Below are 15,870 nucleotides of genomic sequence, written 5' to 3'. Positions count from 1 at the left end.
CATTCTTTCCTCTTCCTTCTGTCAGTGGGTGACTCTACTCTGAGTGACATGCCAAATGGGTTCCTGTACACCAGGAAACCATTTACTGTACTACGCTGGGTGGTAACCATATAACCAACTTATGGCGCCTGATGCTCCAGTCGGATTGAGCCTGTGTAGGCTTCTATCCAAGGGGTGGTTGGAGTTTATTGCTCACGTAATGCCACTGAAGGATGAGTGAGGCTGGTCACTCTCATCTTAAATGTCAGGGCCGACTTGCCTAGCCCCATGGGGCAACGCAAGACTAGATGATGTAGGCTATGCATGTATGTATTCTTTATATGGGGAAATGCAGTGGACCTAGCAGCAGTCACATCCCCAGCCTCATGTGGATATGAACCCAGTGGAAAGCAGGACACCTTCCACTTCAACCAGGCACTCAGAGAAGGTTGCACTGCAGCAAGAGCGTAATGTACTGTTTGGGAGTTATATTTTGTGTTGGGAGAATAGTGAATTGTTTGCGAGTTTTATTTTTTGATGATACTGAACAGGCAAAAATGGAAAAAGCTGTATCAGTCTGGCTAGGAATGCTCATATTTCTCTGGGTAATGTAACGTATCTAATATCTACACCAATTTAACGCTAGTTAGACCTAGAAGCCACGTCCGCTTTCTGTGGCTGAAAACAGTTGATTGGTCCATGCAAAATGTTCGTGCAGCTGCCCATTTATTTGTATTAAATGAGTTGGCAGTTCATAAACAGATCAGATTTTCTCTACAGTAATGTTAATTATTAGGAGTATAACAATGCAAATTATTTCAAAAGCATTAGCACATTAGAGAGGATATAAAAAATATAAAATAAGTGCTACAAACGGTCGAAGTCAAGGAAGCATGCTCGCTTTCCAATGAAACCTATTCACTATTTCTTTAATTGTATCAAACTTAATGTAGGCACAAACAAAGGACACCAAACATAAGATACAATATTCAGTGAACTACAGTTTGTACAATATGTACCTCAGATAATTGTATAACTCATAAAACTCTTGTATTTTTCAAAACGGATGGAGATGGCTGTAGTAAACACTTATTTCAAGAAGGAGGAGGAGCACAGGATTACGTGTAAGAGTGGGGGAAGGAGGACGCAGATAGATTATATCCCATGTAGGAGATGCAATTTCAAAGAATTCAGTGATTGTAAGGCAGTGCCAGGGGAGAGTGTAGTAAGACAGCATAGGGTGTTGCTTGGTGAGATGAGTTTGAAAGTGAAGACAAGGAGGAAAGTGAGAGCTGAACCAAGGATTAGGTGGTGGAAGCTGAAGGAGCAAGACTTCAGTAGTAAATTTAGGGATGAGGAGAGCCAGGCTTTCGGAGGCAGGGAAGACGAGGACGGATGGGCAGTTATCTCAGAAGTGGTGAGGGAGAAAGCCAAGAAGGTACTTGGGGTGACATCGAGACAGAGGAGGGAAGACAAGGAGACTTGGTGGTGGAATAAGGAAGTACAGGATAGCATAAATAGGAAGAAGCAGGCAAAGAAGAATATGGATAGACACAGGGACGAAGAAAGCATTCGGGAGTATAAGGAGACGAGGAACATAGCCAAGAAAGAGGTTGCTAAGGCAAAAGAAAAGGCATACCAGAAGCTGTACGAGAAGTTGAATAGTTAAGAAGGGGAAAAGGACCTGTACGGATTAGCCAGGCAGAGGGACAGAGCTGGGCGGGATGTGCAGCATGTTAGAATGATAAAGGATGCAGATGGCAATGTACTGACAAGTGAGGAGAGTGTACTAAGAAGGTGGAAGGAGTATTTCGAAGAGTTGATGAATATAGAAAATATGAGAGAGGGAAGGTTGGAAGAGTTGGAGGTAGTGAGTCAGGAAGTGCAAGAGATCACCAGAGAGGAAGTGAGGAATGCCATGAAGAGGATGAAGGATGGGAAGGCAGTGGAAGCATGGAGGAGCTTAGGAGAGATGGCCGTGACGTGGTTTACCAGATTGTTTAACAAAATCCTGGGGGGTGAGAGGATGCCGGAGGAGTGGAGAAAAAGTATTCTAGTTCCGATTTTCAAGAACAAGGGTGATGTGCAGTGCTGCAGCAGCTACAGAGGTACAAAGCTGATCAGCCATGCAATGAGGATATGGGAAAGAGTGGTGAAAGTTTGGCTGAGAAGAGAAGTGAAGATCTGCGAGGAGCAATTTGGTTTCATGACAGGGAGAAGTACTATAAACGCCATATTTGCTTTGAGAATGGTGATGGAGAAGTACAGAGAAGGCCAGAAGGAGTTGCATTGTGTGTTTGTAGATTTCAAATAGATTTGGAGAAGGCTTATGATAGGGTACCGAGAGAGGAGCTGTGGTGCTGTATGAGAAAGTCAGGAGTGAGAGAGAAGTACGTGAGGGTGGTGAAGGACATGTACTACGATAGTGTAACAGCAGTGAGATGTGCAGTAGGAATGACTGAGGGTTTCAAGGCGGAGGTGGGATTGCATCAAGGATCGACTTTGAGCCCCTTCTTGTTTGCAATGGTGATGGACAGATTGACAGATGAGATTAGACAGGAGCCTCCGTGGACAGTGATGTTTGCGGACGACATTGTGATATGTAGTGAGAGCCGAGAGGAAGCTGAGGCAGAGCTTGAGAGATGGAGATATGCACTGGAGAGAAGGGGAATGAAAGTAAGCAGAAGCAAGATTCAGTACATGTGTGTCAATGAGAGAGATGACAGGGGAATCGTGAGGCTGCAAGGTGTAGAGGTGACAAAGGTAGATGAATTCAAATACTTGGGGTCAACTGTACAAAGAAACGGAGAGTGTGGTAGAGAGATCAAAAAGAGAGTGCGGGCGGGAAGGAGTGGGTGGAGAAAGGTGACAGGAGTGATCTGTGACGGAAGGGTCCCTGCAGAAATGCAAGGGAAAGTTTATAAGACTGTAGTGAGGCCAGCCATGTTGTACGGAATGGAGACAGTACCACTGACAAAAAGACAGGATGCACAGTTGGAGGTAGCAGAACTGAAGATGTTGCGTTTTTCACTAGGAATGACGAGGCTGGACAAAATTAGAAATGAACATACTAGAGGGACAGCGCACCTAAGTCAGTTTGGGGACAAAGCTAGAGAGGCGAGACTGAGATGGTCTGGACATGTGCGGAGGAGGGATGAGGGGTATGCCGGGAGGAGGATGCTGGAAATGGAGTTACCAGGCAGGAGAAAGAGAGGAAGGCCAAAGAGAAGGTTTATGGATGTAGTGAAGGAGGACATGCGGTAGGTGTAAGAGAAGAAGATGCAGAAGACAGAGTAAGATGGAGACGGGCGATCCGCTGTGGCGACCCCTAAGGGGAAAGCCGAAAGGAGAAGATAAAAGTCTTATATGAGGAGTCCACGGAGAGGTAAAAGAAACAGCCAGAGTGATGACGGTTTTCAAATGTAGATTTTCCTGCTGCTCATATTATAAATACCTTCGTAAGGAATGTATCGCGAAATTAAACAGGCACCTTACCCTCCATCCTGACAACCTTGCAAATCTCCCATGTCCTTCTCTCTCCATGATGAGCAGGGATTTACCACTGCAGCACGTCACTGTACATACACGCTTACTGACGGTACTTCCACAACCTTTCATTTAGGTAACCATTAATTATATGGCCATCATAAATATAAGCTAACATGCATTTTAAAGAACAGTGCTATTCAAAAACAGGCCTCTATGTCATAAGTGTGAGGTCACTGTGGAAGGAAAGATTACGTTTGTGTCGTCTGATTTAATTATAAACGTGGGCAGTTATTGATCTGCATAATGATAGACTATCTGCATAATGATAGACTACCGGTATTATAATAAACATGAATGGAAGAGTAGGCACTGGGTTGTAATGGAGTACCAGAAAATGATAATGGGAAGCGACTGAAGGATATGTATCAGGAGAGGAAGTTGAGCATTTGTAATTCGTATATACTGGGTATAGAGGGAACGGGGATCGTGTTGGAAGAAGCTTAACCTCTCGTAGAGAGGTCGATGCTAGGAATGGTTGCTGATACCAGGGCCGTGAAAGGCCGATGTGGAGGTCTGTCAGATCATATACTGTGAAGCCTATGCCCAGAGTCAGGCATATATATATATATATATATATATATATATATATATATATATATATATATATATATATATATATATATATATATATATATATATATATATATAATGTGTCAACTGAAAAGTTAGCTATTGGTACTACTGTCTTTGATGCATACAGTTCTTTGTAAAATTCTTCAACTCTCTTCACCATCTTATCTCTGCATTTAATTATTTCACCGTTTTTTTTTTCTTTTTTTTTCAGTGATGTCATTTGTTGCTTTCCTAGTGCCATTTTGCTTCGGACCTGTTTCAGACATTTTCCATTTTTGACGGTTTCTTTGATCTGATCCATATTTCTTTCTTTTTTCTTCTCTTTATCTTTTGTTGATAAGCTTATTTATTTCTGTTCGTTCTATTTCGTCTTTCTTTGTCTTTACTTTCATTTCCTTTCGTTTTTTCATAAACTCGAGTGTCTTTTCTGAATACTTCTTGGCTTTGGTTGTATTAGGTTTTCCTACTAGCCTACCTCTGCTGATTCGCTAACTTTTGTTAGTCTGTCATTCAGCTCATCAATGTCACATTCAACATTACTTAGAGCCTGAAATCAGTTCCTTATTTCCAACTGAAAGGCTGCTTTGTTTTCGTTTACTATTATTGGGGATATCTTTTTATCTTTAATCATCTTTCTTTCATTTCTGAAATTGAATCTGGTTTATCTTTAATCATCTTTCTTTCATTTCTGAAATTGAATCTGGCTGTGCAACCCACCAACTCTATGATCACTACCTATATATATATATCTATATATATATATATATATATATATATATATATATATATATATATATATATATATATATATGTGTGTGTGTGTGTGTGTGTGTGTGTGTGTGTGTGTGTGTGTGTGTGTGTGTGTGGATGGGGTGATGAGAGAAGCAAAAACACGAGTAATGGAGAGGGGGATGGCGTTAGCATGGAATGGTGATGGATGGAATATCTGAAATTTGTTGTATGCTGATGATGCAGTACTAATTGCAAATACCGGACAAGAACTTGGTAGGATGGTGTAGAGTGTTGCTGATGTCTGTGAGTGTCGTGCCTTGATAGTAAATGTAGAAAAGAGTAAAGTGATGGTTATTGAGAGACAATTAGGTGACTCCCAGTGCGATATGTTAGTGAATGGAGAGAGACTGGAATTGGTGAGAGTTCAAATACCTAGATACAGTGATCGAAAAGAGGGGAAAATGTGCAAAAGAAGGGGGAAGTAGTGACACAAGGAAGAAACGTAGCTGGTGCAATGAAGGCCTTGATAAGAAATAGAGGCTTGAGTGTTGCAGCTGCACGAGGCTTACATGAAGGAGTTACTGCTAACTTTAACATACGGATGTAAGACTACGGCGTGGCATAAAAATGAAAAGTCAAAAGTAAGAGCAGTGTGGAGATGGGACTGCTGAGGAATGTATGTGGAGTACGGTGAATGGATAGGATACGAAATAATGTTTTTCGTGAAAGATGTGGAGTGAGGAAGTCTGTAGACACCAGAATCGAAGAGAGTGTACTGAAATGGTATGGTCATGGGGAGAGAAATGATAACAACAGTGGTGAAAAAGGTGTATCTGAGCGAATTTGAAGGAAGGAGGCGATCGAGGTAGGCCAAGGAGAAGGTGGAGATATGGTGGATGAGTGTGTGAGAAAGAGAGATTTGGAAGTCGGTGAGGCTAGGGAACTACTGACAAGAGATCGGGCTGGCTGGATGAAAGTTGTGAGAAGTGCATGTTCAGGGATTTGGCATCTCTTTTTAACGTGGCAACCTCCGGATTGACTCTATCGGACACGTTTATGTGAAGGTACAGAACGTGGTGAATGTTTATGGCGTATCCGATAGGGCCATGATTCCTGGGGCTTGAATGATGTGTGAATGGAAGCGTGGCCCATTGGACTGGGCAAATTCGGGCTGCCTGGACATTGCTACTCCTCACCCTTCCCTAGGGTTGGAAAGGAGGTCCGGATAATGATGATGAATGATTATGTTATTTTTGCCTTAGCATAGCTTTAAATATGAATTACAAACGGGGACAAGCAAAGCATACGTACCTTTATTATCGGTGATTCCCACAGGGCGGACTTGTTTTGACACTTGACAGCTGAGATGATATCAGCTGGCTGGTGGTACGTTTAATTTCCCGCTGAATGACTGGCTGTTCCCCTGGGCACTTTACCTCCCCACGGGCGGCTATATTAATACTGACTTTTATCAGTTATAAAATGATTTGGAATATAACTAGACTATACACAATGTACTTCACTGACTATTGTACTCTATGTTTGGTGTCATTTGTTTGTTGTAAATTTATTTTTGATACAAAACAAAGAAATAGCGACTACGCTTCATTCGAAAACGAATTGTATCCTTGACTTCGACAGTTTGTGATAAATATTTAACTTTTCTAGCATCCTCTTTAAAATGCTAATTCCTTCATATTACTTTTATGTTTATTTTCTTGATTGTTAACATTACTGAAGGAAGTACAGGCCTGATTACTAACTGAGAACATATTTAGTATGATTTACTGGGAAGCCACTCGAACATTTTATATGAACAAATCACCAGCTTCCACAGAAAATGGGCATGGCTCGCGAGAGTTCATGAGCGGTACGGTTACGATATCGTGGGTACGGTTAGGTTAGAGGCATTGGATGGCTGTGGAGGCTCTTTAAGTGTGTGTTTGAGAATTGAAATGCTACTTAGAGCAGGAGGGATGTTGTCGAGAAATTCTGTGTGGTTGTAAGGCTGTTTTTGTTGTGGAGATTAATGCAACATAGTTACACAGCTGGGACGGATCTTTAAAGTAATGAACTATGTGCCTCTCATTCATGTAGGTCTTCACTGAGTGTTTATGCTTCTTGATGTAATTTTTATTTGTGATCTATGTGCATCCTGTTGATATAAGCCGTATTTTTGTTGTCCAAGTTGGAGCTTGGGATTCGAAGCGCGTCTTGGGGAGCTTGGTTTCTGTCCGCAAAAAGTTCAGAAAATTACGTGCCAGTCGCAAAGTAAACAGAGCGGTTCGCCGAAGACAATCTTAATGGTAAATTTTTACTTTAGTCCCACCCTGCCATATTTTCTCAAGAGTTTCAAGAATGCAATGTTTTATAGTGTTTCTCATGTGAATCTGATAGTCATTTCTGTCGCAAATCACTCGTTTTGCGTAACCCTCCCCCCCCCGCCCCACTGTACCAAGGTTATTGGAGGAATACGACAAAAACGAGTAATTTTCACTGAAAATGACCACCAGAATCACATGAATAACACTAAAACATTGCACTCTGAAACTCCTGAGAAAGAATAATGGGGAACCTGTGGGAAAGCGTGGTTTTGGGTGTGGGAAACACGGAAAATCGAGTGATTTCCGACTGGAAATGGTATCCAAATCAAACGAAAAACACTAAAATCCTTCAGAAAAATATAATTTTCAGCTCCTTGAGTTCGTGTTTCCTAACTGGGGGGCTTTGCCCCCCAGACTCCCCAGCCCTGGCCGTGTTTCCTAACTGGGGGGCTTCGCCCCCCAGACCCCCCATTATATTAAACTAACCTAACCTAACCTATCCTAGGGGAATGCTTACCTAGAGATCAGAAACGGTGACTTTGCACTGCACCTTCCCTTACTCTTCCTACTTTTTTTTTTCCACCGGTCACAGTACCACTTATGTCTGTCTTCCCGATATTTGCAGGGCAAATCACACTCTTTACACTGCACTGCACTTGGCAAAACCCCGTGTTTTCTTAGTAGTTCAACAGATGTTTCGTTATGACTGTGATAGTCCTTGATAATCTGCCAGTAGTCCGTCTTACACCCGATACAAGCTTTGAAATCGACAACACGTTCGTCAGCACCGGAGGCCATGACTGTGACTGACTTTCAAATCTCTGGCGTACTTGCGTCACCCATCATGTTGGCTCCTGGATGCTTCAGATAATTAAGAAAAATAACATATATCTCGAAAAGTATTTATTTGCGACGGATGTTTACTGAGAAAATTATGTACTCAATATACCCGACATATAGAGATAAGTCACATTTTCCAGCGACCGGGTGGGATTAAAGTAAAATAATACCATAATTTTATGTACATCATGCTAATTTCATGATCTTTATCGTTTACGTGTCCTTGCTTGTCAGTCTCACTTTCCCCAAGCTACAACAAGACTGCTCCCGACCACGCTTGGGTGAGATACGAAGACGATCCATCAGCTTGGACGAAAAAAACGCGGATATGTTTGAGGTTCCATTTTGTGCTTGTTAGGGCTTTTCCTTGTTGATGGCAGTTAAGGTGGAGGGCCAGCACGTTGCCTGATGACAGGTGCTGTGAGTGTTTTAAAGGTACTGAGGGGATAATGAAAAAGACCAGTAATGCAAAACTAAATTCATTAAATAATCTTCATTTAATGTACATGATGCACAAGTCTTACAAATAAATTGTACATCGAATGAATTTGTGCAGGGCATAAAGACGTAACAGAGGACTGGAATATCACTATTCTAGTTCACCAGGCCAACGCTGTTGGCTGAAGGGCAGTGCTGGGAACAGAGAGAACGAGGAGTGTCTGGAGATAGAAAGAAGGCACAGACTGTACTATATGGCAAGAGATGATGGGCACAACTCAATGAAGGCATCAATAGAGAGGGACACAACATTATAGGAGGGAAAGGTAGACAGGCAAAGCTAAGAAAGTGGGGTCTGAATGGCAAATGATACACACAGGACACTATAAGAGACTGCTACAGAAGAAGAATGAGAAGGGGAAAAAAAAAACTTCGACTGAGAGGGGTAATCTGATGAAAAGCAATAAGGGAGTTCGAAAAGGATACAGTAAAATGCAAGGTGGAAAAGAACTAATGGCTAGAACTTAAGATTCGTAGGAGAAAATATACAGACAGTACAAGGGTAAACAAGGGAGGGAAGTGTGTGAGGGGTATGCAATACAGAGGAAGGACAACATTAGGAATGGTAGTGCAAGGCATAACTAGAAGACTTCTTGCCTCCTACACTCCTGCTGATGAGTCATCCAAGTTCAAAGATTATATGCTTTCTGCAATAATTTGGGGCCGTGCATGGGGCTTTAGCAAAAAAATAAATAAATAAATAAATAGTCACAGAAGTGAGAGTAATCAGCACCTTTATGCAAACCCAACAACCTCTGTGTATCTAGCAACTTCAATGTTAGGGTCTAAGAAAGGGTGAGGAGAATCTTTATATAGTATTACTGATGGACAATTCAGGTTTACTACCCCAAAGTTATCAACTTTTTAACAATTAAAGGAAGACCATCCATTTCTGCCAATTAAAGGAAGAGGATTATCTACATAAACAGAACAACATGTATCCTGGCCTAAAACATTATCAATGTGGACAAAAAAAAAAAATCCAATAAGTTCCGAAGATGTAAATGGTTCATCGACATTCAACTGCTGTGACACTTCCTTCACAAAACATTTAAATAACACAACCATATTTTTCTTCTTGCTTAGCAAGACACATAGCTCCTTTATTCAGGTTCTGTTCTATGTTCATAAATGAAATATGGCAAAGATTAGCCAACTGCTATTACATATTCTTAAGTCCCATTGTTGCCCACAAGTGCTGTTGCTGTTACTTCAACACAGGTCTTGCTGGGAAAAAAAAAAAAAAAAAAAAAAAAACTATGTCACTGCATGACACATGAAACTCAAATTATTAAAAAAGAATAAACGACTGACTCCATATAGGGAATACTGCATTCTGTACTGTCACCCTCACAGTAACCTAACAAAGCCACTCACCTAATTCCACAGTCCATCCAAGGGGATGGTAGGACATAAAAGCTCCCCATCCTCATTATCACAACTCACCATCACTTATCACATTACTACAAGCTACCCTCCCTCAAATATGGTTCAGATCAATATACCTCTCCTCATTGTTCGTCACTAATACAAGCTCACATTAAAATTTTTCCTGATTTAGGTTATACTGAGTACCAAAATTTAGGCAGCCTTCAAAGGATCAACTAACTGTTAAAGATAATCCACTATCAATTTAAGAATAAAATGCAAAGTGATCACACTAACACCCGTTCATAATCAACTCTCTCTCATATACAGCAGAACCTTGAGTCAGCAGTTGAGTTGGAATTATGATACTACCAGAATCTAAAAAAACTGCAGTGTTATTTATTTTAGCATTTACTGAAGTGGGGAAGGCAGTAGGTGTGTGTGGGTTGACTGCTGAAATACTGAGGACATCAGGAGGTACAGGATCAGGGTTAGTTACTGATTTGATAAATACGATTATAGATGAGTGTGTTGTCCCAGATGATTGGCCGAAGAGTAGGATTGTAAATGTGTACAAGGGAAAGAATGATGCCCTGGAAAGAGGAAATTATTGAGACATAAAACTTTTGGACCAGATAATGAAGATAATGGAGGGAGTGCAGAAGGAATGATTAGAGGGAAGAGTGAGTACTAATGAGATGCAGTCTGGGTTTATCCCAGGCAGAGAGCACTGATGATATATTCATTGTTTGACAACTTCAGGAAAAAATATGAGGAAAGGGAAGGGATCTGTACTTTGTTTTTGTTTATTTGGAAAAAGCCTTTGACAGAGTCCCTAGGGAGGTGGTGAAGTGGGCAATGAGAATGCTTGGGATCGAGGAATGGCCAGTTAAAGTGGTTATGCTATGTATCTGGGTACTTGCACCCAGCTGAGAGTGAACAGAGATATGAGTGACAAGTTTCTGTGAATGTTGATGTGCATCAGGGGTCAGTCTTAAGCTCCTTGTTGTTTATCATAGTGCTTGAAGCCCTCTCACATGACTTAAGAAATGGACTCCCGAGGGAGATATTGTATGACGATGATTTGGTGCTGATTGCAGAGAATGAAAGGGAGGTGAGGGTAAGATTTAGGTAGTGGAGAGATGGTATGGGGCACTGGGGCTTGACAGTAAATGCAGATAAAACAAAAATGTTAGTACCTACAGCTGGTGGCAGTACTAAGGACAGGGAGCCTGGTTATGCGTGGTTTGCCATAAAAACTTGGGAAGTGATTCCATCTTGCGAAGTGTTTGTTATATGTGGGTGCATGAGAGATGTAGTGGTATTAAAGGTAGACTGTGAGATAATGCTGATTTCTTCTGTGTAGTGTATCAGACAGAGTATGTGGAGATTGTTAGGCATGAAAGGATCGAACTTGCTGGTGGGTCTCTCGAGTATGTGGAAGAGTTTTGTTATTTGGGAGACATGCTATGTGCTGGAGGTGGGGCTGGAGCTAGCTCTGAGGCTAGAGTGAGGTGTGGTTGGAAGAAGTTCAGGGAGCTGTTGCCTCTCCTGACACTGAGAGAGCTCTCCTTCTGTGCCAAGGGATCTTTATGTGGCATATGTTAGGAGTGTAATGCTGCATGGTAGTGAGACGAGGGCAGTAAAGGAAGGGGATATTTGCAGGCTCAAATGTAAAGAAATGACAATGATTAGGTGGATATACAATGCGTCCTTGAATGCGAGGCCTGGGGGGGCTAGGTTTACAATGGAAATGTTAAGAGGAAGCCTGGGACTGGAATGTACTGATGTGATGAGGAAGGATAGACTGAGAAGGTTTGGGCATGTGGAGAGGATGGGGATGACAGTTGGGTATGCCTACAGAAAGTGAGAAGTGTTAACATAGGGGATGGGGTTGCAAGAAGCATATCAAAAAAGACCTGGGACGAGGTCGAGTGTGACTTCATGGATAAGGGACTGAACAGAGAGGCTGCCAGAGATCAAGTAGCATGGACAGCCGCCACTAGGTGACCAAGGTCAATGCATGCAAGCATGCTGAAGCCTTTATAAATTAAATGAAACTGAAGCACCCCATCATCAGCATTACCAACCATGCCTCTGTCACCTACATTATTACTGTGTACTGTACAATGACAACAGATGCATCAATCAATGCCTACAGCAATGGTAAGAGTTATTTTGTCAAAACTGGTAGTTACCTGTACACACGTATGAGCCAAAAATGTTTTAAAGTTATTTGATTACAATACGAAGCACCTGTAGGAAAGTGTCTTGGTAAGTCATCATTCTAATGTATGGAATGCCAGAGCCAAATTTATTAATTTATCAAAGTTTTATTGTATCTCCTGGCTTTGCTATCTCCCCTCACTACCTCCCACATGGCAAATAGTACTTCTCTCTGTGCTGTCTTCCGCTTAACATCCTCTTCAGTATTCTCCCCTTTGAGATCAAACTACATATATAATGCAACTGATCAACATGATACACACTAATCACTCCTTAACTGACATTAATCCATCCCTAGTCATTTTCAAATTAGAACTGCACTTGACCACAACTCACATCCCTTCACACCTGCTCATGTTCCCTTATTCTAACTACACCACCTAGAACTGTAATTATGGGCAGATGTGGAAAAGTTTGAGTTTGAAAGGATTTGAGTCTTGGCTAATTATAGTTCCAATTTGGAATGCACTTTGTGGTAGGTGGAGGTGCACACCATCCACTCACTTGATGAATTGCTGCTTTGGGTGTCTGTTCTTTCCTCCCTTCCTTCCTTCATTCATTCTTTCCTCTTCCTTCTGCCTACAGGTGACATTACACTCCCTCTTGTCTTTCTTTCCTTCACTCTTTCCTCTTCCTTCTGACTACGAGTGACTACACTGAGTGACAAGCCAAATGGTTTCCTGTATTGCAGAAAACCATTTACTACACTGGGTGGTAACCAGATAACCAAGTTATGGCGCCTGGTGGTTTAGTGGGTAATTAAGGCGCTTCAATCAGACTGAGTCTGTTCAGGTTTATATCCAAGGGGTGGTTGGAGTTTATTGCTCATGTAATGCCCCTCAGGGATGAGTGAGGCTGATCACTCATCTTAAATATCAGGACCAATTTGCCTAGTTCCAGGCTCCTACGCTCCTCATGGGGCAACACAAGATTGGATGATGGATGGATGGATATACTGTACTTAAAGTCAACTAAATTCTCCCTCATATTCGACTTAGGCATATAGTAATTCTGAAATATGACCAACCAGCACTAAGTAATCTGTCTTGTCTGATGCTACATATAGAGAGAGATGGCATGAACAAGATGACCTCCATGTACATCTCACTCAGCTTCATAATGGTATCTTCTCTCATGACATATCACCCTACATCATTTCTCCCTAAATCTTTTCCCTTTTTGGATCTACTTGAAGAACAACTAAAACAAAAATGGGAAAAAAAAAAGAAAAAGATGGAAGGGAAAATCTGGCTGATGTCATTGTGTTTTTGTGTACCTGTAAAGCAAGTACCATATTATGCAATCTTTTATTAATTAGTGGTACAGTACATCCGTACATGGTACCATGGTATGTCCCCCCCCCCTAAAAAAAAAAAAAAAAAAAAATCCATACCTAGCATCCTGCCCAGAAAAAACACTAGACATTCTGACCTTGTTTACTAAGAAAGAAGGCAAAGTATCACAAAATTCAGTGATTACTTTACATGTTGCATTCTATATATCAGAACCCAAAACTTGCATGGTTTACTTTGTGCTGTAGGCTTCAGAGAGGTTTTATGTCCTCTGGGTGTAAGATTAGGTTAGGTTATGATGGGACCTCGAGGATGACTCATATTCCAAGTGACACAGGAAGCTTCACAGCATCTCTTCCTTGGTGATTTATATTGTACACTACTCCTTAATGTTCTATTTTTATACTGCTTGCTTTATCTGTATATCAACACAGCGGACATCAATAATGTGCAATACTGAATTGTAATGTGAAGAATAATCTTCCAAGGAAGTGATGTTAGGAAATCCCCCAGCCACTTAGAATATGACCCTTATTGTTATGGCGGCTTCACATATGATAATGCCTGGCTCTCAAGGTTTAAAGATATTTGAGTACTGTTATGTCTAAAGAGGCCCTTAACATGTTACTTGATAACTAAGTTACCAGGATGGTATACATTATGTAATGTTATGATAATTTGGTGGCTTGGAATTTCCCATTAATCTGGTTACAGGTATTTCATATTATGGTATATGTGCCTGTTATGCTGTGACTCTGACTGCAAAATCATCTCATATTATTATTTAAGATGGTCCACTCAGCAACAGCTCAGTCTGGATGGTGCAAAGAAAACTGTGGTGGTGTGAAGGCCAAGCCTCTCTTTGTACCCCAGTCTGAAAGAAACATGCCAATATGTAAGCAAATGTCAATTCCATTTCTCTGCAGCCATCACTTTTGTGTAAATTAATAGTCTGACATTTAAAAGGCATGCAGTACATATTCTCATACTGTCTACAACAACTTGGTTTTGTGATAATGTGTTTTCTAAACCCTGCAATCCAAAGACAGTTTTCATTTCATTGTTTCTGTCCTCAGATGATTTTGTTCATTACTGACTACAGCTAACTAACACTAACTTCTACTAATTACAACTTGTAAACCCCAACCACCATTATCAGTGCACTGCCATGCACACCCTACCTGGCATGGGGTGGTCAGATGCGTGAGAGGTGGTGCAGCAGATTGGAGGGTAGGACAGCTTCCAGCTTCTCCAACACATACTGGATTGGCACGTACCACCAACTCAGCAACTGTTGCAATATACAATAACACAGTGTCACTACTATCATATACAAAAAGTTCTTGTACATTTCCTTTTTTACTTTTACTTTTTTTTTTTTCTTTTTTACCACAATATGCACAAAAGTCCTCCATTTGTATAATCTTATTAATGTTCTTTCATTGTCATATGTAATTACAGAAAGTCTTCCCCTCATATATACCCCCATGGCTCCTAAACTCTGATACACCCCTCCAACCTTACACTCTAATACAAAACTTACCAGAAAGATAGTCACAAGGTTCCCCTCCCACCCGCATGACAGATTGTGTCAAACACCGCCATAAACAAAGGCTACAAAGACTTACCTGCACCCTGGTAGTTGCTTGGCTTCCTCTTACTCCTCCACAATTTGAGATGCCTAGTAAGAGACTCTGTGAGGTGTCTGAGGATCAGCAGCTCAATATTTGCCCAACACTCCCTAATCGCTGCCTCCAGCTTTGGAATATTTGAGGTGTCTTGCCTCTAAAACTCAGCCCTTAATAATGGCCCACAAATTTTCTACTGGATTTATATCTTGCGAATATCCTTGCCAACTGCTAATGCATTTAACCTCACAGTCCTTTAACCACTGAATAACACTTCTGGATATGTGGCAGGGCGCAACGTCCTGCATAAAAACGTGAGTGCAACACTTGTCAAGTCCAGAAGGTATCAGTAATCACAAACCATCTTGAGGTACTTAGCCTGGTTCACAGACTCTTTTCAAGGCAAGAATACAAGTTCTCCAAAACCATGGTAGGAAAAACATCCCCACACCATCACTAAGCCAGAAAATTTAACCATACCACAAGTTTACTTAGAGTAGAGAGGATTGCTGCCTGCCCAACGATAAACTTTTCCCCCCCAATTCCCCAACACTAGGAATGAAGCCTCAGCAGATCATAACATTCATTGCCAATAGGATACATCACACTTCCCATAGCTGTTGCAAAACTTGACTATGTTTCCTCTGAACAAGGATTACCAATGGCTTCCTGCAAGGCTAATGGATGCAGTACTTCAGCTTATCATGGAGTAACCATTACACTGTTCTCACTGACACATTACCGAGTAAGAAAGGATTCTTTTCTTTTAACTTCCGGGCTGTCAGACGTGAATTACGTTCTGTTTGCTTCTATAACTCTGTTAAAGTATGTGCAAATGTCAAACAAGGCCTCCCTGAAGGC

At 41.3% G+C, this 15,870-nt stretch overlaps 1 protein-coding gene across 1 annotated transcript in view; it reads right to left on the bottom strand.

The window, feature by feature from the left end:
- Positions 1–13,504: 13,504 nt before the first annotated feature.
- LOC145414579 (protein ST7 homolog) overlaps positions 13,505–15,870 on the bottom strand; it is a 73,442-nt gene continuing 71,076 nt past the window's right edge. The window contains exons 13-14 of the mRNA XM_080284097.1: positions 14,563–14,672; positions 13,505–14,255 (exon numbers count right to left, since the gene is read on the bottom strand). Of these exons, the coding sequence (XP_080140223.1) occupies positions 14,577–14,672 (96 nt within the window). The 3' untranslated portion in view covers positions 13,505–14,255; positions 14,563–14,576. The remainder of the gene's footprint in view (positions 14,256–14,562; positions 14,673–15,870) is intronic.

This window comes from Coenobita brevimanus, chromosome 100 (assembly GCF_032717465.1).
Source record: "Coenobita brevimanus isolate Jiangsu-jjx chromosome 100, ASM3271746v2, whole genome shotgun sequence".
Classification (NCBI taxonomy): Eukaryota; Metazoa; Arthropoda; class Malacostraca; order Decapoda; family Coenobitidae; genus Coenobita; species Coenobita brevimanus.
Note: the sequence above shows the minus strand (reverse complement) of the source record. Positions and strands in the feature narration are given on the sequence as shown.